The following is a 24,424-nucleotide window of genomic DNA, read 5'->3' as shown; positions in this document are numbered from 1 at the left end:
TGAATGGCAGACAATTTTGATGTTGAGGAGGAGTGGAGAACAATACATCACCTGCCAAAAATCTTTCGTTTATCCAAAGACGTAAGAGGATGCAACTCGATTATGGCATTGAACCCAGCCTCTGGCAATGGCACCTTACGAAGGAATGAAAGATATTTTCTAAGATGGGAACAAGTGAAGCTTGCAATCTTGCAAAAAAGATTGAATATTGAGAATTTTCATATCAGAGGTAATGGCGGACTCCAGCAAGAACTCGGCGTCGTAAAGACAAGAAACAGTATGCGCGCTCAAGTCCGGCGACAAAGAGCTCTGCAGATAGATGGGAAGAATTAGGGAGATCAACATGATTGGAATGCCATTCAGAGCTCAACTACCAGTCCCGGATTGCGAACCACTAAGCCACAGATTCCATCTACAACAGGGTGTGAGCCTGTAAGAACAAAGATACCAAATCGACGCAAGGGATGTGACCAGTCTCTTTGCGTCGCTAGGGTTGATCGACAGGTTGCATTCCAGTCCATCATTTTGATACACCCATGACGCGAAGCCGCGTTCGTTAAACCTGACCTCGGTAGTCTTTGGTGGCCCTTTGTTCCGATTCTGATGCGCGTGCGCTTGTCCGCTTCCTCTCATGGGGAGCTCCTACAGTTGAGCCACCCAAACTGACCCGTGCAATTTAATCGTATTCCATACTTGGCTACCTAGGTGGGTAGTCAACTCAAACAAACAATTCGAAAAGAAACCTGCCGTAATCAGCAATGTTACAAGGCCATGTAGATGGATTTAATGAAACCCTATTGAACATATTCAGCATCATCAAAAGCTAAAAAGAAAGACCAGAACTTGTGATATTGTCCCAAGTTACCAATGCATCTAACAGTTCTTTTTTGGCCCAAAAGGTGAAAAGGCCATGGAGCGGTCGCCAAAGTAATCGTGAATAACGGGAGACAAGAAAGTAATCAAGAATTCGAGAGAAGAGAATAAGGGGTATTGGTAGGTGTAACAAGGGTAAACAGTAGCATGGAAGTACCACAAAAACAGTGGTCTAATATTTTGAAGAGAAAACAATAATCATCAAGTTTTTGGGTTCGATGGGACTAGTCAAACCAAACTAGATGCAGTAACTCGTGCAGTCTGCCAGACAAGAAATAGCATAGACTAAGAGAACATTTCCCATTTTGAAATATCCTTCAGACCACAGTGTCGGTGTTCGGCTTTTCCTTCTCATCACTCAAACTGTGAGGCCTCTCGGAAGTACCTAGAGCCCCAGCAGCCCGATCAAGACCAATCTCGATGTTTATTTCCCTCTGGCGCTCAAGATCTGCCTGAGTCGTTCCGCTTGAGCCAAAAACAAGGTCCTGAAAGAAAAGAATAATCGTCAGCGTATGTCTGCCCCAAATAGAACGTCTAGCCATGGATTGAGTGCAACTTACCATCTCTTCCAGGGTCAGCCTCTTTGTCTCAGGTACGAAAAACCAGATGAACCCGGCGCCCATAAGCGTCAAAATGGCGAAAAGCAAATATGTGCCGTATGTAATCTTCTGCAACATTATTGGAGTGACTTGGCCGACGATGAAGTTGTTCCTATTGAGAAACGTGTCAGATATCCAACTATCAAATGCTCATGGTGGTTTTGGATTTTCTAGGTTGACTCACATCCAGTTGCTGGAAGCACCAAGAGCAACACCGTAGGGTCGGACGCTCATGGGCCAAATCTCGGCGATAATGATCCAGGCGCATGGGCCCCAAGAGTAACCAAAGTGAATCACAAAGAGCCAGACCATGGCGCATGCAGCCCAACCGGCAGCCTTCTGAGAATCAAATCTGTCGATGTTCTTGGCCAAGATGATGGCAATGCTATGACAGGTAAACCCGACTGTCAGTAGGGAGAAAAAGGTAGAAAACTGTACAGGGCTCCCACGGCGGTCACTTACACGAAATGACAGAAGGACATTCCAAGGGCACCAATCGTGAGGACTGGCTTTCTTCCAGCCCTGTCGATCCAAAGAACTGCTGGGATGGTTGCGATGAACTATGTTGCCAAGTCATCTGTCAGTACTAGTGTAACCAGAGAAGCCGAGGGAGCATGGAATATCTTACCATGACTACGCCAACGACACCAGTGGCCAGCAAAGAGACTTCGTTGCTGCTGAGACCTAGTTGCTTGAAAATACTTGGCGCGTAGTAGAGGACTGCGTTGATGCCTGTCCACTGCTGGAAGAACATAGTGACTGTTGCAACAATTATACGCTTCCACATCGATCGTGTTTTGAAGAGTCTGCCAATCGCGACAAACTGAAGCTTGAACGTGTTCCACACTGTCGGGTTTGAAAGCTCAGGGAACTGCTCGGCGACGCTTCGTTTTTCGAACAATGACTGCGCCTTGATCTCAAGGAACTCCAGTTGAATCAGCTCATTGTCTGAGGGAAGCCCACGAAGGTTTGCCAGAACTCGGATTCCATCCTCCTCGCGATTATGGTGGATGAGCCAACGAGGACTGAAAGGCATGAATATCATGCCAATGAAGAGTACCAGTGCAGGGAAAAGTTGTAGAGTCGTCGGTGTCAGCCATGCCGCATCTAGCTGTGTCTCGACGGTCGTGCCACCAATGAAGTTTGTTCCGCTAGAGTCAGGAAATATCAAGGGTCAGATAATGGTGCTGCTACACGAGACGATAAAAAAACACTTTGACAGATGAAATCTTACTAGTCAATCCAAAAGCTAATCATAATGCCAAAGCAAATGGACAGCTGCTGCAAAGCCACTAGAGCGCCACGGACTTCAGGAGGAGCAACTTCCGAGTTGTAAATAGGGATAATCATCGCCAAGGATCCTACACCCATTCCGCTAGGCAAGTAAAAGTGTCAGGCTAGCCTTTCAGAACCTTGAATAACGTGTCACCTCCGAGGTACTTGAGAACTTACGTGATGAAGCGACCCGCGAGGATGGCATTGTGGGCTAGATCGACATTGATCGTAACGGCGCAGGCCTGAATGACAACTCCAATCATGAAGACTGCGCAAGCAACCAGGATTCCGTACTTGCGGGACAGGATCTCGGCAAGAAAACTCGATAGAAGGGTTCCGATCCATGCGCCAAGCTCTAGAATGGCAGTAAGCCAACCTTTCTTTGCCTGATCCGCGTCAGGGTCCAAAGGCGCCCATTCTCCCATGTCTGCAAAGAAACGACGACCTCAAATCAGTATATAATGCCCGAAGCACTAGTATAGATTGTAACCCACGACAAATTCCTCTGCTCCACAGACGCGATAATAGTAATGAAGATAGGAACCCCCAAACTTACGTCTCTGAAATGAAGGCATGGCAAGCACGCCAGAGAACATTCCCTGATTGTACCCGTACAATATACCTCCAATGCAGGCGAAGAGGGCAACCCTGAAAACCTTGAAGTTCTTGAGGATGGCCCTGGGTCCGCTGGCGCCCATGATGGCCTCACGCCTCTCCAGCGCGAGGCCATACCCGCCAGAATCACCGCCGGGGGCTGGCATATCGGCAGAGGTTGCAGCGGTCTTGTAGGTGGTGAACTGATACTCTCGAAAGGTGTTCCGGGATATATCTATAGTGGTGTAGCCTCCGGGGAGGAACGAGACCTGGCCGATTTGGGCGGTGTCGCAGATAATCGAATCGTATCAGATGCCAAGAAGACTTTTATGATTATATGCTAGAGAATCAACTGTCGATATATAAAATCGTGTGCTGGTGATGATGGCAATCCTAGACGGAGAAAAAAAATACAAGTCAAGAGCTAGAGAACTTCAAAAGGCAAAAAGGCATGCAGCCTATGGATTCCAATTCCAGATGCGATTATTTTGATCTCGTGCCCAGATCACAAACAGTAACGGGTTGCTTGGGAAGGCAGCAAGGGCAGAAACTTGTACTTCAACTAGCGTGACGGCAGATGGAAAGACTGAACCGTGGAAAAGGATCTACTTTGTTTATAAATGGTGAGGGAAGTTGCCACTCTTAAAAGATAAAAGAAAAAAATAAAAGTTCTCTAGTTCTAGAGCTTCTCATCGTCTTACCGACCATCGGACAACCAGCAGCTGCATGCAGCAGGGCAGCTCATCCATCTGGAATTACGCCGAATACTTCTCCGCACCCTTGGGTTGATTCGATTCTCATCCCAGCTCCGAGGTGCGGGTAGCACATACCTCCAAATCAGCCGTGCGAATCAGATATAACTGCAACATATGATCCTTGGAATCATCATGCGGGGGAGAGGCGCCGGCAGGGAAGTCTTTGTGGTTCGTATCCTCACTTTTTTGTTGTCCGGGGTGAGGGGTAAATTGAAATGAAGGAGTGATGTGAGGTGGTATGGGGTACTGTTGCCACGGTCGTGGACCGAGTCTAGAAATCCATTGACGTTTGCAGTTGGGATGGAAGAGCGGTCGAGCAAGCTAGGACATGCCAACTGCAATAAAATGAAATTGACACGGGATGAAGACACGGGAAATTATTGCCTGCTATGGGGCAAATTCGAGACTAAACTTGTGTTAAAGAACGCCGTCTAACAGACGCTCGTGTCAACGGTGAAGGTTGAAAAGCCCGTCATGATGAGTTGGCATCAAATTATATTCAGATCGGAGCTCTAGGATAGGTGCAAATGCCCAAGGGAATAACGCCATTGATAAAATCCGATAGTACCGAGCAAAACTGAGCTTAGCTCGCGGCTTCGGTAGGTTGTGTCGCCGAGTGAAGTGCCGGGGAAAGCTGCCCATACCAAAAAAGAAAAAAAAAAAAAAAAAAAGAAAAAAGAAGTATGGGGAAGAGGTAGGTGAACAAACGAATCGCTCAGTATAGCAGCAGGGTCCCAGGCAAAAAACCAGGGTTACAACGGGCGGTTGCAAGGGTGATAGCTGCCTTTATTTAGCCTGAATTGCCCTTACGCTCAACCCCACATTCGTTGGACGAGCATGAGCGCGAGCACACCAACCGGATCGTCGTCTACACATCATACACCTCGCAAAATGGATCTCATATTGCCTATTGTATGCAGATGAAGCTTTCATCTCACTAATGCAGTGAGAAGATTATGCATGCCGCTATCATTTCGCGATTCAAGAATGAAGTCAACAGTAATCGGAATGGAAGTCATGGGGTGCGTGAAGAATGAGGGGAGGGTTAAGGACTATATCCGAATTCCCGGGTATCAACGATTTGGAATCTTAACAAACAGCACTTGATGCACATTCCAATGTATAAAATACGCAAGTGATGAAAGCAACTTTGTGGGTACTGTGTACTGTAGAAGGCACACACTGCTGCGGAGGTTTGCTCACAGTCCATGGCTCAAGATTTAGATTTCTGTGTCTTTTCTTTCCTGCTTACTAAGTTTGCAAAGCCGATATTGCACATATCGCCTGTTAAATGGTGCCAAGAACACGGAGCAGCCCACTGCTGTCATTAGTAGAACACTCGTCAACCTGTTCAGTATCATGTTATGTGGTATATTTCGAAGTGAACGCGCGTGAAGATGGCAATAGCTCAAAGTGGCAAGGCTCCTCATGATTACAATGGACCGACAATGAGCCACGCCAATAAGTAGTAACTCTAGGCTTAAAACCATGAGGTTTCAACTAGTGAACGAGTTTAGTGAGAAGACTTACTGTACACAGTCTATTATTGTAGTTATTTACGTGGTGTCACTTTACCTAGCATATTTCAAGAGACCTTCAACAAATTCAATCTTTGTCAGGAGGGAAAGTTGGAACTTATGGCTTTGGTGTACCCCCCAAGCCCCCCTGCCACGAGGAACGGGATGCTGACAGCAGTGTGACATCGCCAAGATTATTATGTAAAGCTCGGCAGTCCTGTGCATGCGCTGCCAGATACTGAGCAGGAACAAAAGGTTCATGCGTTCTTTCATCTTCTTGTTCTGATCGTAAAGTTAGAAAGCTGGATGGTCAATTGCCTACGCCAAAGCCAGCAAATAAAGGATGCAGTTCAGGAGAACGAAACAGGTTGTACTTCCTACCTGGTACCTAGGTTGTGAGCAAGCATGCAAGCTCGGCTCGGTGGGTTGCAAGGTCCTGCCAGCCTGCCTGCCTGCCTCTCTTGACCTCTTTGCTCTCTGCTCCAGATCCGCCCGTGGTGGATCGCCGCCCCCAAGCTCTCACCAATCAGTACTGTCGCTTCCACGTGAACAGACTGACCAAAAATAGGGGCGTCAAGCTTAACCTGTTTTGGTGTTCAGAACCTGGCTCGTACCTTTCTTTGCCCGCAGAAAACACGCGCCCATCACATTCACCGGCGGCTCTTGCTCAACCCGAGCGCTTGCTTCATTATTTTTGAATCATTGACGTACGCTGCCGGGAGGCACTGAATCGCAGGTACCTGCGCTGCGCGCGCTTGACAACCGTGGAAATCTGGCACCCAAAATACTTCTCGATATGCATCTTTTTTTTTTTTTTTTTTTTTTTTTTTTCACAATTTGGGCATGACTTTCCGGTAGAGTTTCTTTGTCCAAGGCATGACTTGGGAAAGCGCCCGTCGAAATGTTTCAAGTTTACGTCCTACACGATTGTGCCATCACCACAACTGCAAATTACCCATACGTTCTGATTGCATGCATCTTGTTGACTTCAGCGGCCCCCACGCTGCGGAGCATTTCCGACGTTCATCACAACAGTAAAGTAAGGTACCTACCTACCTAAGGTACAGGTACGAACGTACCTTATCCTGCCTTGCCTTACCTTCCTTGTGCTGCATCGATTGAGCCCTCACTTCGGGAACAATTTCTCCCAGTGGGCCCCCATTTAAAGCAACCAGTCTTGTTCAATCTTGTCATTCATCTTCTCTTGGTCTCTCGAAGCGGATACTGCGACAGTTTGAGCCCACAAAGCCCAGTCCGGTGATGTTGCGATGCATCTGCGGCTTTGATGTGATGATGCCACATACACTTTGTGATGAAGCCCCTCTAGCGCCCGCAACAACCTGGACTCGCGTGTTTCTCGGCTCTTTAACCGCGGCGTTTAAAATGGTGTTGGTTTGTTACCGATTTTGACATGACATCTTTCTTTTGCATGTTTACTGCCCATGTTTGTCAATTCGCGCTTGATAGACGCCGACCAGTGGGTTTTTTCCCCCCATCGTGGCGCTTCTGCAATCCAGTCCCAATGTGTCGGGAGCTTGGCGTGGAATGAAGATTCAAATTTTCGCTCTTGGCTGCCATCTCCCTACAAGGCCAACACCCACCACCAACTCCCGAACTGAGTTCATCTGAGTGGCTGAGCACTTTGTGTTTTGTTTCATGACAGAACCGAGCTCCTTCGCCGCTTCCTGACGAGCTTATTTGCATCGAGGTTGTGTTGATCTCGACTTGAAGACGGCACTTCGACAGCCCGATGGACTAGGAGGCTCAGGGCGGGCCTTTGATTTATTTAAAGATTCAATTGTAGGTACCCATACGACCCCAAGCCCAACGAACGACATAGACAAAAACCAGGTAGGTACATCGGTGACCAGCTCAATAAAGTTCTTATCCTTTCTGCTGCGGCCTGCTTATCTTGGCTTCCAGATTGTACTCCTGATTTAGCTCGGAAAGAAGACGGAACATTATGTAACTAAGGTATTCCTCAGAGGGTGAGTGAGTATGGTATGACAGCAAGCAAGGCTTGGTCTTGGCCCAGCAATTGTGGGTGGGCGTCACTGTACAAGGCTGGCGGTTGCCCGACGCCAGTAACTGGCGGCTATTTCCCCTCCCCCTCACCAACCAGCACACACCCCCCTGCCCGCCTCTATTTTTGACCCGCGATGTAGCGTTGTGGTGTCGTGCGTACCTGCATTTGCCGTGCGTCTACACGATTGCACCCCGATTCTATTGCCCCTTTTTCTTTCTCTCTCTGATGTTTTGATGTGCCGAGTGGCTGATTGCAGTAAGCTGTAATCTCAGATTTCTATTCACGATGCGGCTTGTGGTTTCGAATTTTTTTTTTTTTTTCTAGTGTTGTTTTCTTTTTTTTTTTTTTTTTTTTTTTTTTTTTTTTTTTTTCGTTTGTTTACGTTTGGATTTTGGGTCGTTTACAATATCACTCACCTCATGAACTGTCGAAAACATCCAGCTCAACATCACCCTCAATTCATAGCACAATGCCATCCGATTTCTGAGAAAGCTTGATGGTTCGTCTGAATTTTGGGATGAGCACAGGGACAAGGGTAAGGTAACCCCCTCGAGGATCATCAACTTGCAGAATGCTAGCCGCCCTACCGCTCCGCGTTCTCGGCAGACCCACTGCTGGCCATCTTGCTAGCCGCCCGGCTTGGACAACAGACGCCCACACAAACCGTCAGCCAATGTGCGCGGCTCAAAGTCGTTGAATCTCTTCGTTTAGACACACCTACCGGGTTTCAGCAGACAAGCCCAGCTTAGATGTATCCTTGTTTCAGATCAACTACACGGCGTCTTCACCTTACTCTGGCCTTACACAGTTGTGCCTGCAGCCAAGGGGTCCACAAGCAAGATCGATGCCGTTTCTACTTTTGGATTTTCCCCCTGTCACCAAATCCCACTTATAAGTCACTGCGTCGCCATGATCACCTCTCTAGCCGTCTCACCTTGTGACATCCGTATGAACTTGATAAACTGATATATCAGAATCCATGCGCCTTGTGGTTTGTTTTTTTTTTTTTTTTTAAACTTTCTTTCTTTCCATTTTCTCTATCAAACAAACTGTCTAAGAGAAACTCGATATCCCCAACACATACCCCAACACAGCAATCAAACAAGCCTGGCCTGACCGTTCTCTCGTTTCACTCACGGTCAACTTCACCTCAGCCCACACCTGTCAAGACGCTCACTCAGACCTTCTCTCTCTCTCTCTCTTTCGTTCACTCGCATTCGGGCCTCACACCTCCAAATCATATGTCGCATCTCTCCCTGCTGGGTCACACTCGTTAAGACGAGAGTGCCAATAACAGAACCCTACTTAGTATGCCCAAAATTACGCGACAGTCTCATAACCATCTCCGATACACAGCAAATCCTCTCGCAATGCCAGCTAGCATCTCCACCAGCACCTCACAAATGGCATACTACAACGGCAGGAGTAACAGTAATATGGCTGCAGCTGCATCATATTACGAGCCATTGTCAGCAACTCATACACAGCCTCCCATGACGCTCCCTTCTTTTGACCCGTACGCTGTGGCACCACCACCGCCGCCGCCCATCACCATCCCTGCCAACACCTTTACCCATGGACTACCGACACCTTCCCACCCACATAGAGCCTCCTCCGGGGCATGGAGCGCCGAGGAGGACCAAACTCTCCTTACCGCTCGCGCGCAGGGCTTGAATTGGTCCAGCATCCAGTCAACTCACTTTCCATCCAAGACCTCAAACGCCTGCCGCAAACGCCATGAGCGCCTGATGGAACGCAGGGGTGCGGATGATTGGGATGCGCGCAAGCTGGAGCGCCTGGCCCAGGAGTATATGAAGGTGCGGAAGGAAATTTGGCAGCCACTTGCACGGATCACTGGCGAAAAGTGGAATGTGGTTGAGCAAAAGGTACGCAAGAAATATCTGGCTCAAAAAATCAGAAAGCCATTAGCGCTAATGAAATTCATGACGTTTTCCACAGATCATGGCCAACGGGATCAAAAATTTGCAGTCAGCTGCTCGTCATGCGGCTAGACGTGAGCGCGCCGACGCCGGCCACTCAAACGCAGCATATGATGATGATAGCGGAGTGTCAGGCATGACCCCAATCGACGAGCAGGAGCTCCAATACTCCTCACCTTCGTCTGCTGGCATCAGCGCCGGTGGCAGCACTGGAGGTAGTGCATACGGTGCCGTGACGGCGGCGATGCACCACCCCAACACGACGACATACGCCAACCACGGTGGCTACTACGTTGGCCCTAGCCAACACCAACACCACCACGGATACAGCAACTCTGTATCAAGTACCCACACGGCCGGCTATACACAAAACCATGCAGAAGACAGCCACAGCCCTAGTCCGTACTTGGGCCACGGCCAGAGGTTACCGAGCGTCGAGATGGGCATTGGCTCCCTCATCCATCGAGGTTCCGGATCCGGACACCACGGCGTCTAAGTCGGCCACATTTACTGGCCCGCACCTCATCCGAAACAACACAGAAGTGTGAGAAAGTCTTTTGACTCCTGATTTCTTACTGTTTCAAATGTCTTTTGACTTTTGTTCTGTTTTATCTCTTCTCTCTTTTCTTTCTTTACTACTGGATGATCACCTACATCGGCACATCCAGATGACGTTCCTTTGTCTTCAAATGATATCCCCCACCTAGTTTTCAACGCCTCGAATTTTTCAGCTCTATGTCTTTTTTTTCTTTAATTATTCTTCTTACTCTCTTTCGAAGAACGGGGGTAGCCCCTTTTTCATTTGCTCGATAGTTACCAGTAACACTTTCTGGTAACAGGCCGAGCAGTTTTTCTTTCTCTTGATTTCTCACATTCATTCTGGTGGTATGGCGTTTCAGGTGGCGGCTTGGGGTTTTGCATTGGCCTCACTCCTTATGTATATTTCATGGTATCTCGGGGGCGGTTCTCGTTACTTTTTTACTGTCATGTTTTTTACGCTAGTTTCTTTTTTTCTCTTCTTCCACTCTCTGCAGTCTAGGGCACACAATATTGTGGCTCTATCTCCTATAATTGTTCAATTCTCTCTCTCTTCATTCCATTTTTTTCCTGATCTTATCTCATCTCGTCGGTTTCCAATTCCTCTAGTTCTTCAGCATTTGCATAAGACCGGCGTTCATGATTTTGATATGCTAACGAATTTCGACCTTTTTTTTTCCTTTGTCTCTCGACTTGGGTCTCTTTTCTCTTATTTTTCCTACGAAAGAATTTCTCGTGGGAATTTTCATTTGTCGGCATGGGGACAGCGGGAACTTTTGCATATTTAAGATACCCCAACGGAATGGCAGGATTAAGGCATGGAATTAGGGCATATAAAGACTGCTACCGTAACGATTTGTGGCAGTGGGCATGAAATAGAAAGCGTCCAAGGCCAGCTGGGAAATTTGCATCGCCATGAATAATAAAGCTTAGAATAGACCTTGATCAGAATTTGATTTGGCTTCTGGTTGATAGTTGTGCTAGAGTTGTATCGTTTGGTGCGCGTCCCTCGCCCTTTTAAACATTCGACACGTGAGAATGGCACGGCTCAGCGTTGCAAGCTGGGCTCTTTCAGGCAATCCCTTACGGCGGCAAGCGAGGCACCGTCTGTCTGGCCGTGCATGATCTGCTCGGCCGAAACCAAGGGTAAGACGGTGGTTTGCTGGTTGAACGTCAACGGAAATGATACAAGAAACAACGCGGATATGGTGTTGTACAGATTTACACTCTAAATGCTCGAAGAAAAAAAAAATACAACAAAAGTGACAAGGGAAAAAGCCAAAGTGCTCTCTCCTGATCTACAGATTCCGCCTCTTCACCCCTCCCATATGGCTAGCACAACGACATTGATCGGGGGCGTACCCCTTTGATCTTTCCTCCCTCCTTAATTTTCTCAGATACCCATCGACTAATTCCGGGGTCTCGATCGGTTGATCCACCTTCGTGTGCAAGTTATGTCTTGTTCCGAGTCTTTTTGTTACCCCGGTGAAACAATGAAACCCGTCAAGACTTTGTCGTCACGGCCGGAGGCTCCTCATTCTCGTCGAGGTACTCCCACCCATCGTCGTCGCCGGCTAGCTCGTCATCGAGGTCAGGTTCGCCAAAAACGCTCCTCCAGACGCGGCCCCACATGCCCTTCTTCTGCAGCAGGGCCAGGACCATGACGACGGGCAGGTGCCAGACGCTGGCCCAGAACAGGCCGCGGGCGGATCCGGCGGCGCCCTGCGCCTTCCAGAAGCGGACGCTCTCGCGGGCCAGCCAGAGATTGACGGGCAGGGAGGTGACGGCAAAGGACCACTCGGTGACGCCGACGGCGCAGAGGCCGACGCACAGCGGGACAAAGACGAGGCCGTAGCGGAGGGCGACGCGAGCGTTGCGGGCCGGGTTCGTCCAGGCGAGCATGCGCAGGCCGGCGGCGCGGTACTCGTCGCGCACGCCCCACGACAGCGCCATGAAGTGCGGGAACTGCCAGGCGAAGAGAAGCGCGGCGAACAGCCAGCCGCCGGCGCTGCTGCCGTCGGGGGCGAGGAGGAGCTCGCGCCACGAGCCGTCGCCGACAGCCGACTCGCCCGCTGCGGCGGCCCAGCCCATCAAGGGCGGGATGCCGCCCACGACGGCGCCGACCCACGTGTTGAAGGCCGAGACGCGCTTGAGGGGCGTGTAGATACCGGCGTAGAGGACGATGTTGGCGGCGCCGAGGAAGGCGACGGTCGGGTTGACGCCCAGGTGCAGGGCGAGGATGCCCGTCGTCGCGCAGAAGAGAGCGAAGCAGACGGCGGCGCGCGTGCTGACTAGGTTCCTGACCAGAGGCCTCGTCCTCGTCCTGCTCATCAGGGCGTCCGTCTTGGGCTCGTAGATCATGTTGAGCGCGTTGGCGGCGGCGGAGCAGAGGGTTGTTCCGGTCGTCAGGAAGAGGAGTGTCAGGGGTGAGAGAGACGGTGCGGATACCCCTGGCGTGAGGAAGTCCGGAACCGGGTAGAGGGCGTAGGGGGCCATCGCGGAGAGGACAACGAGCATCGTGAGTCGGGGTTTGGACAGCGCGAGAAGTGTCGTCAGACGACGGCGGAGGGATTGTGCGGGCTGAGCAGCCGCTGCATTGGAGAGGATACTGGATGCATCCGGAGGGATATCGCCTGATGGTGCAGGCGGTGGTGTTACTGGGGTGGTCTCTGCAGCCCCAGAGGGTGCATTCGAGGAAGCAGAAGCCGCCTGTTCGGCAGTGCGACGCGCAGCTTGGCGTCGGCGGTGGGGGGGAAGCTCGTCATCGACTTGCGGGCGTGCTGTCGACGTCGAGGGTGGGATGTCCGCGGCGACGGTGGCATTTCTCTTTGTATTTGATATGTTTGATCCAGATGTGCCGGCTATGGCTCGAGATCGAGGGCTGAACTGAAAACCACCGAATCTTTCCAGCAGCACATTTGATAGAAAGTATGCTCCGTTCGGCCTCGGAGACTGACCTGCTGCTGCTCTAACGGTTGTAGTGGCGCCGAAACGGAGCGGTCGTACGGGTGAGGTCGACAGGGGCTGCGCCTGATTTTTTGCGATTGCGAATCCTCTCAATCTCTGCCCGGGCACCGACAGGCTGCTGCTGCTGCTGCTGCAACACCTCCAGCACACATTGTCGACGGCGCTGAGGCTCGGCAGCGAAGCTCTCGGACCGGGCATTGCTGGTGTGCTGGTGGCTTGAGCCGGTTCGAGGTCAACGCATTGTGTGTGGGGATGACGAGTCTAAGTGCGGATTCTGTTTCGTCAATTTGTTGGAGTTGTGAGTTTGACGATTCGCAATTGGGATCAATGCAGGTGTCGGAAACTCCGTACCAAAGTCGTAGCTGTTTTTTTCCCTCCACTTTTGAGGCTTGCTTTTGGCGCCAAAGGCTTTTGGTCGTTGGAGCTTTCAAGTTTCTTCGACTCGCGACGCGTGAAGTGGGGCTTACTCAACTTAATGTTTACGTAAGTTAACCCCCGGATTCTGACTTGGTAGAGGCTGCAACTATGTCATGTCACTTTGTCTGCATCTTGAACGACCGACCAGACACAGTCAGTAGTAGTCAAACTGGTACAAATTGCGACTTCCAGCTACAACAATGAACAAGCTATGGAATGAGCCAGCGAGAACAGAATTACCATTAAACCAGCCAATTTTGCTGCCATATAGTGATCCCCAATTCCAACCAAGCTTCGCACATAACACCAGCCCCCGGATCCCATCAACAGCAACCCAACTGCAGTGCGACTCGCCATCCAAGCTGTCCAGAGCGGTGGCCAGACCTTCAAGAATGTGCTGAAAGGTGGGAAAGCTGCGGATCCGCTCCTCCTGGGAATCCGGCGCCAACAGGGGTCTCATATGGGGTCTCTCTGGGCGTCAAATGATCGTGTATATTCCCGCTGTCATCCACACGCCTCCTGCGAATGCAAAGAAGTGAATCCGGTCCAGGCCCTTCTCTCCCCAGATTGCGCGCCCGAGGACAGTGAGCGCATCGATGGACAACGCGCGCAAAGGTTGCAAGTTTGTATTCTTTTGCCTTTGGTAAAAGACTGACGATACAAGTTAGAAGATGCAAAGTGTTTACTGTACCGGGATAGACTTACGTTGCCGGAACGTGGTGGAGCAGAACAGTGGTCTGCGCCGTTGACTCCCCAAGTATGATCGAGTCTCTGATCGATAACTTCGAGTCTATTCAACCACGTCTCAACGGTCAGCTACTGGAAAATCGCGTCGAAACCGGCGTCGACTTATGAAATGTGACGTTATGTAGACACTCAAAGGGGAGTCCGGGTTGGTAACATACCATTCAACGAAGTGATGGCGTCCATTGATCGTGGAAATCCTGGGATTTCCAATCTCGTGTGACAGGACCTGTAGATGCGAGACATTTGGTTGACCTGGTGTCCACTGTCCGGATGTTTGCTTTGATCTATGAACAAGATGTGCTCGGGGTTCAAGGGCGGCGAATGCAGGCCTTTTATAACATACTGCCTCTTGCCATTCATCCCAATCGGGACTTCCTTTATACTATTCCCTCACATCGGTATGAAAGAGCTTCGTAAAGGAAGCAACTCCCTACTACCGATTTGATGAAAAAATGCTTGGAAAGTTCAACTCGGACGTTGCTGACCTCTTGAGCATCTGCTTGGGTTTCGAAGAGGCAACAAGGACTGAGAGCATTGATTTTGTAATCGATGGGGACACAAGTGTAAATGTCACAGGTGCTGGACTTTCTAGGTTGAGTAGTGGACGGGAAACCAGACATAGCATAGACATACTTGGTTAATAGCGTTTCCGTGTGAATACTTGTTATTTTTCCAGAGTCCCAGATGCAAAGGAAAGAAGACATCTTTTTGATGATGAGGACGAGCCAGACTACACTCAAGCAGCTATGCTTGATCACTATACCATCAAGAACAGAGAAGAGTTCCAATCCGGCTCGGATGGGGACCTCGTGCAAGATCAATCATACTTGTAGTTCATCAAACGAGGCTATGTAATAGGTTTCCCGAAATATATATCATGGAAGTACTGGCTTGGCATTGAAACTGCAGTCAATATTCAAACTAGTTGACGAAGAAAAAGAAAACGAAGTTATGACTGAGCAACATATGAGGCAGCGGCCGAATCCGAAAGGGAGTGATGAACCTGGTATCTTGTCACTGTGCTGTCACATTACAAATGTCATGGTTACGGAATCTTTGTATATTCCTAGGTAGACTTCAATAATGAGAAAGTCCCAATGCTACCAAAGAGGCTCACTGTACTAGGTACCGCCAAATATTTTCCCGTCCATAGCTCAGATGATCCTTCATACTCTCACTACTAGATATGCTAGGCAAGGAGAAAGGTGGAAAGGCTGAGCTTGTGTTGGTTTGTGAATGTGTGGTGACCTGATGTGGTCAGCTGCAGTCGAAACGGACGCGAGTGCACTCAGAGTCATTGTTGTCGTCGTTGCAGTTGTATCGGACACCCTATGGATATCAAAGCACTGTTAGCGTCTGTAAAAGGCAGATGGGGAAACTGAATTGGGATATCCCTCTTTGAACTTACCGAGTCAAGGTTGGTGTAACGACCGGCGTACCAGATGCCCTATCTTATTTATCGTGGTGTCAGCATAAGTCAAAAGGTGACCGGCAGGTGAGCATCGTCAAAGCGAGCTCAATAAACACCACGTCAGGGTTACACTTACGCCGAGGGCCTGGCCATAGTTGTCGCCGTCGATGGTGAGCTCGGCAGTCCACTTGAGGCCGCGGCCGCCGATGCTCCACTGGCCATAGAAGCTAGCCCAGTCTTCCTCGGTGCCAACACGGCCAATGTGCTCGCACTTGTCTGTGATGGGTTTGAGTGTCAGCTATCTGGCTTGAGAGTCAGGAAGCCACGGATGGATAGTGGGAGTGCTTACTGTTCCACAGTCCCATGAGACGTCGGCCCAACAGACGGTCAGTGAAGATTGACAGGGTGCACTGGTTGGTGTCGGTGGAAGAGATGCAAGGAGTGGGTGCGTTCGCGAGGTTGTCGGCGGGGATGACAAAGGCAGAGGCCGTGGTGGCCAGGCCGGTGGCTAGAGCAAAGACCTTGGTGAGCTGCATCTTAGAAAGCTTGGGATTGTCTCGATGATGGCTGTGATGATAGCGTATGACTGATGAAGACTGGATAAACAGATTCTGATGATATCTAAATGATACCTATGCTTGGGGGTGAAGGCGAAGGTTGGATTTGAAGAGATTGTCGCGAGTTGAGAGCAGAGAGATGACAAGAGAGGCAGTGGGCCTGGTTAAATAACTGCAAACGAAGAGAGAGGGGCGGCGGGGGAATAAGAAGTGATTTCACTCGGTACTTGTTTATGAGCTCGGTACAATTATGCTCCTGCTCTGGTTTGCCTTGACCTTGAGGTCAGATGCTGCTCACCTCGACCACTTGCTCAACCACCAACGGAAGGCAAAACCCTCCTGGGCTCCACTCTGCAAACGGGGGTGACGGCTGAGGCAAGAACAGGGTAGATGCACTGATATTCCAGATGAAAGACCTCATTCAGTTTATCCTGAGTTGGGGCTGCTCCTGAGAAACTTCCACTACTTTTGTTGCTGGAGGGATGATCACTGTGTCAGACCCGGAGTTGTCGAGAATAGGGGTCCTCATGCCATCCCTGAATGATTTATGGACATTTTCTAACTGAGCCAAGCAATAACTACAACATGTAGCTTCTCTACTGCCAGTTTCCAGTTTCACATATTGACATTTCCATGTTGTACGTAAGCTCCAGATTTTACTGTTGGTTGATTCCATGCTTTTGGAAGAGATATCCCGAGAAGGCCTATTTTTGTTGTGGTCCTGCTGCCATTCCCATTCCCTAGTTGCTTTAATTTGCTTCATACAATAGGTAGCTCTTCACCACCGGCCTGACCGGCGAACCTTGGTTCTAGTCATTTCTATACTGTTAAAACAGACAACCATCTAGGTGGCCAAGAAAAACAGCATCGTTGAATGTATGCTAATAATTGCCATATCTTTTAGATCACAAAAGAAGCCACCACATCTTCATAATTCTGTCACACAAAAAGAAATTGTCTCCATCCAACTACAAGCCGACATTCATCAAATCTTTCCACTTTCCAAAGCATCCTTCTTGAGCGGAAAGATACTAGCCCGCTTGTTCACCTCTATAATGGCCTCTCTTGCCCCGCTCCACGTCCTCCGCTTACCCGTCTCAAAGTACCGAAACGCATGCGCCGTCTCGACGCCGTGGTTCATAAGCCTGTACATCTCCGGGTCCTTCCACCAAAAATTCCAACCCTTCCAGCCCCATCCTATGTTCTCCATGCCGGTGCCTGCCGCGCGGTGCAGCCAGCCCTGAAACTCCCACGTCTTGACGCAGCTCGTGTCTATCGAGTGGTCCTGCTTCCATCGCGACGCGACCCAGACCTGATGCGCGTCGATGTGCTTTTCCATGACGGCCTTGGGTGGTAACGGCTCGACGCCTCGCCAGCTGTTGAAACGTAATTTGTTAGACGTATACCAAGTAACTGTAATCAATAGCAGGAGAAAGAAACAGAAAAAGAGGACACAGAAACCAGCAGCAACCAAGCCCAAAAAGAAAACAAAGGAAACTTACACGTTACTGATAGCCTGTGCGCTCAAGTCCGAAAACGTAAACCCATTACTCTTCCCAAAGGCACTGTAGCACAGCAGCGCACAGCAGTCGGCGTACTCTGGTGGGAACATATTCATGTAAAGCCTGTACAGCGGCGTGCCGGCGTACCCATACGCGGACGGCAAGCTCGTCCGCACAAACGGCGCAATGTCCCAATCAGCCTGGTAACCCGTGCAGCAGACTACGGCATCGACGTCGTCCAGCACGGTCCCATCGTCCATCTCGATGCTCCTCGGACCCGTGAACCTCTTGATGCCGTGCACGCTGGTGACGGTCCCCTCCCTCAGCGCATCCAGCACCGTCTCCCAGATGCCCGTCAGCTTGAGCGTCAGCGACTGGTACGGTTTGAGGCGCCACGCCGGGTCGAGCGGCCCGTTGGTCAGCCGGGCCGCGAGGCTCAGCCCGGCGTCGCTGATGAGTTTGTGCAGCGCGGGCACGTATCGCTGCAGGAGGAAGCCGATCTGCCTGCGACGCCATGTGATGTTGAGGTCGACCGGCTTGCCCTTGACCCAGCGCCGGATGGGAAGGGCGCCGGACCGGTGGGAGAGGTAGACTTTGCGTGCGTGAGGGATCAGGGTTGGTACCACGTCGCCGGATGATGCTGACGCGCCGGCCACCACGACTGTTTTGTCTTTGAATGCTTCTCCGCTGTTTGGGGGGAGGGGTTTGGGTGAGAGGTTAGACTAGGGGGTTGTCTGTGGGGGGGGGGGGGGGGGGGGGGGGTTTTATGGCAGACTAGCAGAGGAGGGGAAGAGGCGTTACTTACGTCCGGTATGCTTGACCGTGTATAAGTACGCCTTCGAACTTGTCTTGGCCGGGGTAGGTGGGCATCTTGGCCAGGGTTTGGTAGCCATGGCAGAGAGCGACCTTGTCGAACTCGAGCTCTTCAACTGTCCCTCCCTGCTTCTCGACTTCCACCAGCCATTTCGTATCTGCTTCATTTCTCACGACTCGCTTGACGGTGGTGTCGAAGACGATGTCTCTTAACAAGTCAAAGTGCTTGGCATAATCCTCCATAAACTCCTGAAAGTGGCCTGCTTTCATGTACGGTGGATATTCTGCCGATTTCTGGTTAGCTTTTTATGATGGAAGAAAACTGTTGAGAAACGAAAAAAAATGTTCTTTTTTGATAAATGAGCACTTACTATCATGTATGGGAAAGTCGGCGAAACCGCAGGGGTATTTACTGATGTTGGCCTCTGTGGTCGGCAGCGCGGTCGTGTAGTTTGTGTTATCCGAGTAGGACCACAGACCGGCAACTCGGGACCGGCGCTCAAATGCAGTGACACGGAAGCCATCCTCGCGGAGGACTTTGATCATCGACAGTCCGGTTGGACCTATGCGCGAAGTTGTATGCGGTCAGTTGAGGGTGTATTGTGATCTTACAAAGAGCTTCTCTCTTGTCGCTCACCTGTCCCAATCACAGCAACCTTTAATTTCTCCATGACGTCGTCGACTATACCGACAGTTGTGGGTTATTATTTCTACAAGATGCGATTGTTCCGGGTGATTTTATTTTTTTATTTTTTTACATTCACGATATCTGTGATTGAATAATCGCAATGGAAAAAGAAACTCGGTGATGGGTGAGACTGTCATCTCATGCATTGTTCGTCGGTTTGATCGGATAAAGAACCAATGAAGCCATTAGGTTGGATGACAAGTCTGTCTAGCGTCGAATCTTATCCGTTCCTTCGAGATAACTGTGCTGCAACAAAACAGCGACAAGCGACTTGCCGCAAACTGTGAGTAGATCTGCGTGGCTGCCTGCCTTGGATTTATTTAGTCTAGTCTAGTGCTTACAGTCTCGGTCCCGGGGCTTGTTCGTTTCGCTTAGTTCTACCAACGGTTGGGGGCTATGGCTCGGGGATGGGTGAACTCATTAATTTGGCCAACTAAGACTTTTATTTCATGAATGGCAGTCGATCTACGAACGACCCTTGACTGTCATTAATTCGTTACACTGTACGTAGAGGGTGTAATCATTATACAACCACATGTACTAACAAAAATAACTAATAATCTGTGGTATCGCGGCCCAAATTCGAGCACAAAGATCATGACTTCTCATTAATAACCACAAAAACAACAACCAGAAAGTCTGGTATTCGCAGAAGAAGAAAAAGAGCAATTCGCTCCTCAGTTCTTAACATTCTCTCTACCCTGTCTGTTGTCTTGCTCCTGAGCCAAAAACATGTCGTCGCTGGTGAGCTCATACTTGGCTGACTTGCGCGCAGAGATGCCACGCTGGAACATGACGTCCATCTCGCCAAAGGTGCGGTCTTTGGTCTCGAACATGCGGAAGTAGCCCCAGATCCACGTCAACGTTGCGAGGCCGGCCCAGAAGAATGCCTGTGTGTCGTATCGGGACAGAGTTAGCGTGCCAATCAACTTGGTCGGAAGCTATTTTATAAAAGAGCGTATGCTTGATGCAATGGGGATAGAAACAAAATAACAAACTCACAGTCTTGCCCTTCAGATTCCAGTCTCCAGGGGCCAGCATCTTGGGTTGCAGCGTACCGCCGCCGATAACGTTACCCAGATAGTAGGTGGTACGAGCCAGCACGACCGTCTGGGTGCGCAACCTCGTCGAACCAATCTCGGAGACGATGGTGTAGACGATCGGGCCGACGGTCAAACTGTACAAGCCCAGCCAGACGACACACATGAACGACTGCGCGTACGACAAGGCGAGCGTCTGATTCGTCGGGACTGCCAGGAACCCAATGGTCCAGAGGATCATGACGATACCGGTGAAGCCCGCGATCCAGATGGTCCGTCTACCGAACCTGTAGATCAAGCCCCACGACAGCACCGTCCCGATGAAAGCCACGCCCTTGCCCCCGACGCCGATATAGTACGAAACGTCGTCTGCAACGCCGGCCTGCTGGAAGAAAAAAGTCCCCGAGTAGCACAGCGCGCCTCCGTTCGTGATCTGCGACAAGAAGCTCATGCAGGCGATCTCGGTCCGGCGGCGATTCGTGCCGCGGAACGCGTCCCAGTACGACGTGCCCTGGCGCTCCTCCATCTCGAGCTTGTTGGTGTGCACCATCATGGCCACGGTGGCGTCGAGGTCGACGGTCTGGTGCGGCTCCGACAGCCTAGCCAGCGACCTCTTCGCCTTGTCGAGCTGGCCCGTCCTCACCAGGTGCCAGGGTGACTCGGGGGCGAACCACGCCGCCAGGATGAGCGGGATGGGCCAGATCCACTGCAGGGCAAAGGGGATGCGGTAACCCCACTCGTCCTGGCGGTTCACCAGCCCTGCCAGCACCGCCGTGGACAGGAACTGCCCGATGACCCAGCACAGGTTCACGTACGCCGTCAGGTAGCCCCTGATGGCGAGCGGCGTCACCTCTGCGGCGTAGGCAGGGCCAGTGGTGGCGAACACCCCCCAGGGTATGTTGCAGAGGATCTGACCGGCCAGCTGAGCCTGGACGTTGGGCGCGAAGAAGGAGATGAAGACGAAGCAGGCGAGCGACGCGAGGGAGAAGATCAGGACCATGCGGTGGCCGTACTTTGACGTAAAGTAGCCGTTGAGCAGGGCGCCGATGATGTTGGCAAACGCCGAGGTGATGTTGAAGGCCTGCTGCCACTGCGATGAGATTTGGTAGCCTGACCTTTCGTTGAGGTATTCGCCGTACTTTTTCCGAAACTCTGGGTACCCAAAGAAGTTTCCGATCAGCGTCACGTCGTAGCCCTCCATGATGACGGTGGACGAGATGACAGTGGACCAAAACGCCGCGCGCTTGTACGTCTTGAATCCTTGTATCAACCCGATACTGTGCTCCTGCTCCGTGGCCTCGGCGGCCTGCGACCGGAGCACCTTGTCGTCGATGCTGGCTTCGTGCAGCTGGGAGAGGTGGCTCGCTTCGGGCCCCTTTTCGGTCTGGATTTGGTCCCCATCCTGCGGTGCGGCTTGACCGGCCGGCCGGATGTTGTCGTTGGACATCTTCTTTTGGGGGTACTTCACCTTGTCCGAAGCTTGAGAGGTTGGATACCAGAAACGACCTTGGTATTGTTTGACCAGGCAGGTCAGGCACGCTGAGGTGTAGTTCTTGTGCCAGACGGGCTCGCCGAGTCTAGTGCAGCAAAACCGCGGTGTTATAAGAACATCGACCGGTCAACCGCCGAGACCCCCCCTCATCGGACATGACCCACGGAGAGCCGGTCTTCTCTCGCCCACTTCCCCAGGCGGTTTGCGGGAACAAGCGCCGGCAAGAGGTCATGCAGCGTCGTAATCTGGGGTCAGGTTGGCAACATTACAACGAAGATTTCCACACCTAGAGCATTATTATTGGTCCCGACGGATCGATCAAGCTTCTGGGTAAATTCAACCCCAGGTTATATCTGGGGTTTCCTCCGGATAATGGCGCGAGTTGCCTTGTCGCGAGTGGGGTAGTGATGTCTCGATTGGTGGGAAATTCTCTTATGAGAGTGAAAAGTCTGCAGGATGTGTAAAAGGATGAATAACTATGCATTACATGGGTTTCGGTCCTTCACAAGGTGAGACTGGGTGGTTGGGGTTGGGGAAGTTGGGGTAAGACAAAACAAGGATTCTTTTTGGCCTTTTGGCGGCGTGGTGGTGACGGCCAAGTCTAGAGAGGTATCTATTGAAACCATCCGGGCATCGGGATGAACCCGGACGAGTGGGTGGGTGGGTGTTGGACATGATTATACCTTTCCAGTAGCTTGGGTTAATGAATACCTAAGTTTGTATTGAGATGTGGTGGTGAGCAGGGATATCAAGCTGTGAAAAGTGTGGATGGTCGCGTGTAAGCGACGGGGCAAAACCTACCGAATGGTCAGATCTGATGCAAGATGGATGCTATCAAAGTTCATGGTTCAAGTGTCGAATGGCGATTTATGTGGACTAAGGCGTGTGTATGGATTGGACGCAGAGATCAACAAGTAAGAATGCACACCCGAATTTCATTACTGTTCAGCTAAGAAATTTATCTGTCCTATGCATGTGGCTCTTGATACGATGCGTGCTTGCTTTGATGAAAGCTTGGCTTATACTAAATAGGTACTTATGATTGTAAACCGGATACCCAAGAGATCAAGTAATGGAAGAAAGATGGATCTATTATGTTTCATGTATTCGCTTGATTCTATGTCAACTCTCTATTATCCTCCCACCTTGCGTACAATGCAATAAGCAGGGCTCTACCACGGGTAAACACCATCCTTGTGGATTGTTCCCTTTCCGATATCAGCATCCCTCTTGCCCTCAATAATTGTCAAAAGAGTCTGTCCAGAGACTGCCGGGTCACCAGCAGCGCCGCCCATGCTCCTCATCTCCTCGGAGTTGCCCCTCAGGTTGGAAACAACCAAGCCTGGGCAAAACAAAAACACCTTGGTCTTGACCTCGTCGCCGTGGACGATGGCCTCGAGCTCAGCGAGCATGTTCAGCGCCGCCTTGGTGACGGGGTACGGGATTCCAGTCTCGCCGAAGCTCTTGACCGCATCGGGCATGCTGGAGATGTACTGGTGCGAGCCCATTCCACTGCTGACGTAGATGGAGCGCGGCTCCGACGACTTCTTGAGCAGTGGGCGGAAGGTGCGTGACACGAGGTAGGGCCCAGCAACGTTGGTGGCCAGGATGTCGGCAAAGTACTGGTACATTCTGCTCTCCATATCGTCGACCCAGCCCATTGCGCCGTTGTTGACCAGCACGTCGAGGCGGCCAAACTCCTTGTCGACGGCGGCGGCGGCCCGCTCGACGGAGGCAACGTCAGTCTGGTCGAGCTGCAGAGCTGAGATGGTGCCCTTGAGACCGCCCTCGGCCTTGAGCTGCTCGACGGCCTTCTCGGCCTTTTCAAGTGTGCGGCCGGTGACGATGACGTGATACTTGTCTGAGCTGGAGGCGATGACCTTGGTTGACGCGTAGCCGATTCCCTGGTTGGCGCCTATGGGATAGAAGGGGTTGAAGTTAGTTATACGTAGTCGGTGTGGTGGGACATGACATCAACTTACCAGTGATCAGGACAATGGTGGAGGGAGACATTTTGGCGGGGGTTTTTGTTTTTGTTTTTTTGATCGAGAAAGAAGCTGAAGAAACTGAGAGATGTGTTTAGAGTGTTGTGCGTGACTTGAGGAGGAGGAGGAAGTTTTTGATAATGTTTTGAATGAAACTACATTTTTGCAACATGGGCGGGATGGCCTCTTTAAATATTTATTTTCGACAAGTGTGCAGTCGCTACATAGTAGGCCATGCATTGGTAAAGCACCATCTAAGGCACCTTGAGGGGTTGGTTGTTTTCTTGATAGCATCGGATTGGCCATCCAATTTACTGCCTGCATTCCCCGATGATCTCATTTCGACGGGCCGCGGATTTAGGGCCCCAAGACTTTCAAGTGGATTTGCACTAAAATCGGCAGGATTACCATATACGGTCAAACGATGCAGCTTCACAGTCTGGAACTATGCATTTATCATCCTCACATATCTCCAGGGGGAGTATATTCAGGGTTGTTTTGTCCCTTTGCAAAATTAATCAGCATTCGGTTTGTAATACGGGTTTGGGGGACAAGCGAGCTTACCTTACTTAGCGACTTACCAACCCACATTAGCCTGTGAGCGGAGTGGAGGACTTAAGGTGGCGGACTTAGCGGCGCTTGCATATCACGAACCACAACAGCTAAACTCCGAACTAGCAAAGGGACAA

The 24,424-nt window shown here is 50.8% G+C and overlaps 7 protein-coding genes across 7 annotated transcripts; 1 reads left to right on the top strand and 6 right to left on the bottom strand.

Annotated features, from left to right (window-relative positions):
- Positions 1-793: 793 nt before the first annotated feature.
- Positions 794-4,335, bottom strand: PgNI_02345 (uncharacterized protein). Its single transcript, XM_031122412.1, has 8 exons — positions 3,304-4,335; positions 2,925-3,174; positions 2,707-2,847; positions 2,101-2,623; positions 1,935-2,032; positions 1,657-1,857; positions 1,434-1,584; positions 794-1,358 (listed from the first exon to the last, which is right to left on the bottom strand). The coding sequence occupies exons 1-8, from the start codon at positions 3,506-3,508 to the stop codon at positions 1,191-1,193; spliced, it is 1,737 nt and encodes a 578-aa protein (XP_030988362.1). The 5' UTR covers positions 3,509-4,335; the 3' UTR covers positions 794-1,190.
- A 4,305-nt stretch (positions 4,336-8,640) lies between these two features.
- Positions 8,641-11,056, top strand: PgNI_02344 (uncharacterized protein). The gene is made up of 2 exons (XM_031122411.1): positions 8,641-9,525; positions 9,599-11,056. The coding sequence occupies exons 1-2, from the start codon at positions 8,950-8,952 to the stop codon at positions 10,073-10,075; spliced, it is 1,053 nt and encodes a 350-aa protein (XP_030988361.1). The 5' UTR covers positions 8,641-8,949; the 3' UTR covers positions 10,076-11,056.
- Positions 11,057-11,619: 563 nt separating this feature from the next.
- Positions 11,620-13,281, bottom strand: PgNI_02343 (uncharacterized protein; the record flags this gene model as incomplete). Its single annotated transcript, XM_031122410.1, has 1 exon — positions 11,620-13,281. The coding sequence occupies one exon, from the start codon at positions 13,279-13,281 to the stop codon at positions 11,620-11,622; it is 1,662 nt and encodes a 553-aa protein (XP_030988356.1).
- Positions 13,282-15,504: 2,223 nt separating this feature from the next.
- On the bottom strand, positions 15,505-16,194 carry PgNI_02342 (uncharacterized protein; the record flags this gene model as incomplete). The annotated part of the gene is made up of 4 exons (XM_031122409.1): positions 15,505-15,576; positions 15,656-15,694; positions 15,795-15,934; positions 16,008-16,194. The coding sequence occupies 4 exons, from the start codon at positions 16,192-16,194 to the stop codon at positions 15,505-15,507; spliced, it is 438 nt and encodes a 145-aa protein (XP_030988355.1).
- Positions 16,195-17,105: 911 nt separating this feature from the next.
- Positions 17,106-19,410, bottom strand: PgNI_02341 (uncharacterized protein). The gene is made up of 5 exons (XM_031122408.1): positions 19,168-19,410; positions 18,902-19,093; positions 18,523-18,814; positions 17,718-18,404; positions 17,106-17,591 (listed from the first exon to the last, which is right to left on the bottom strand). Exons 1-5 carry the CDS (start codon positions 19,199-19,201, stop codon positions 17,201-17,203), a joined length of 1,596 nt encoding a protein of 531 aa, XP_030988358.1. The 5' UTR covers positions 19,202-19,410; the 3' UTR covers positions 17,106-17,200.
- A 236-nt stretch (positions 19,411-19,646) lies between these two features.
- Positions 19,647-22,411, bottom strand: PgNI_02340 (uncharacterized protein). The gene is made up of 2 exons (XM_031122407.1): positions 20,221-22,411; positions 19,647-20,108 (listed from the first exon to the last, which is right to left on the bottom strand). The coding sequence occupies exons 1-2, from the start codon at positions 21,703-21,705 to the stop codon at positions 19,896-19,898; spliced, it is 1,698 nt and encodes a 565-aa protein (XP_030988357.1). The 5' UTR covers positions 21,706-22,411; the 3' UTR covers positions 19,647-19,895.
- A 388-nt stretch (positions 22,412-22,799) lies between these two features.
- Positions 22,800-23,909, bottom strand: PgNI_02339 (uncharacterized protein). Its single transcript, XM_031122406.1, has 2 exons — positions 23,733-23,909; positions 22,800-23,665 (listed from the first exon to the last, which is right to left on the bottom strand). Exons 1-2 carry the CDS (start codon positions 23,761-23,763, stop codon positions 22,923-22,925), a joined length of 774 nt encoding a protein of 257 aa, XP_030987384.1. The 5' UTR covers positions 23,764-23,909; the 3' UTR covers positions 22,800-22,922.
- Positions 23,910-24,424: the final 515 nt, after the last annotated feature.

This window comes from Pyricularia grisea (genome assembly GCF_004355905.1).
Source record: "Pyricularia grisea strain NI907 chromosome Unknown Pyricularia_grisea_NI907_Scaffold_1, whole genome shotgun sequence".
Taxonomy (NCBI): domain Eukaryota; kingdom Fungi; phylum Ascomycota; class Sordariomycetes; order Magnaporthales; family Pyriculariaceae; genus Pyricularia; species Pyricularia grisea.
This window is presented reverse-complemented; position numbering and strand designations above follow the sequence as displayed.

Coding starts and splice junctions, on each gene's coding strand:
- PgNI_02345 (XM_031122412.1), bottom strand. CDS start 3,508: ATGCCAGCCCCCGGCGGTGATTCTGGCGGGTATGGCCTCGCGCTGGAG. Junction 2,624..2,706: donor ATTAGCTTTTGGATTGACTA/GTAAGATTTCAT, acceptor TCCTGACTCTAG/CGGAACAAACTTCATTGGTG. Junction 1,359..1,433: donor GGCTGACCCTGGAAGAGATG/GTAAGTTGCACT, acceptor CTTTTCTTTCAG/GACCTTGTTTTTGGCTCAAG.
- PgNI_02341 (XM_031122408.1), bottom strand. CDS start 19,201: ATGGAGAAATTAAAGGTTGCTGTGATTGGGACAG. Junction 19,094..19,167: donor GGTTGCTGTGATTGGGACAG/GTGAGCGACAAG, acceptor CTTCGCGCATAG/GTCCAACCGGACTGTCGATG. Junction 17,592..17,717: donor GCACAGGCTATCAGTAACGT/GTAAGTTTCCTT, acceptor ACGTTTCAACAG/CTGGCGAGGCGTCGAGCCGT.
- PgNI_02340 (XM_031122407.1), bottom strand. CDS start 21,705: ATGTCCAACGACAACATCCGGCCGGCCGGTCAAGCCGCACCGCAGGAT. Junction 20,109..20,220: donor GGAATCTGAAGGGCAAGACT/GTGAGTTTGTTA, acceptor TACGACACACAG/GCATTCTTCTGGGCCGGCCT.
- PgNI_02344 (XM_031122411.1), top strand. CDS start 8,950: ATGCCCAAAATTACGCGACAGTCTCATAACCATCTCCGATACACAGCA. Junction 9,526..9,598: donor GGAATGTGGTTGAGCAAAAG/GTACGCAAGAAA, acceptor CGTTTTCCACAG/ATCATGGCCAACGGGATCAA.
- PgNI_02339 (XM_031122406.1), bottom strand. CDS start 23,763: ATGTCTCCCTCCACCATTGTCCTGATCACTG. Junction 23,666..23,732: donor CACCATTGTCCTGATCACTG/GTAAGTTGATGT, acceptor TCTATCCCATAG/GCGCCAACCAGGGAATCGGC.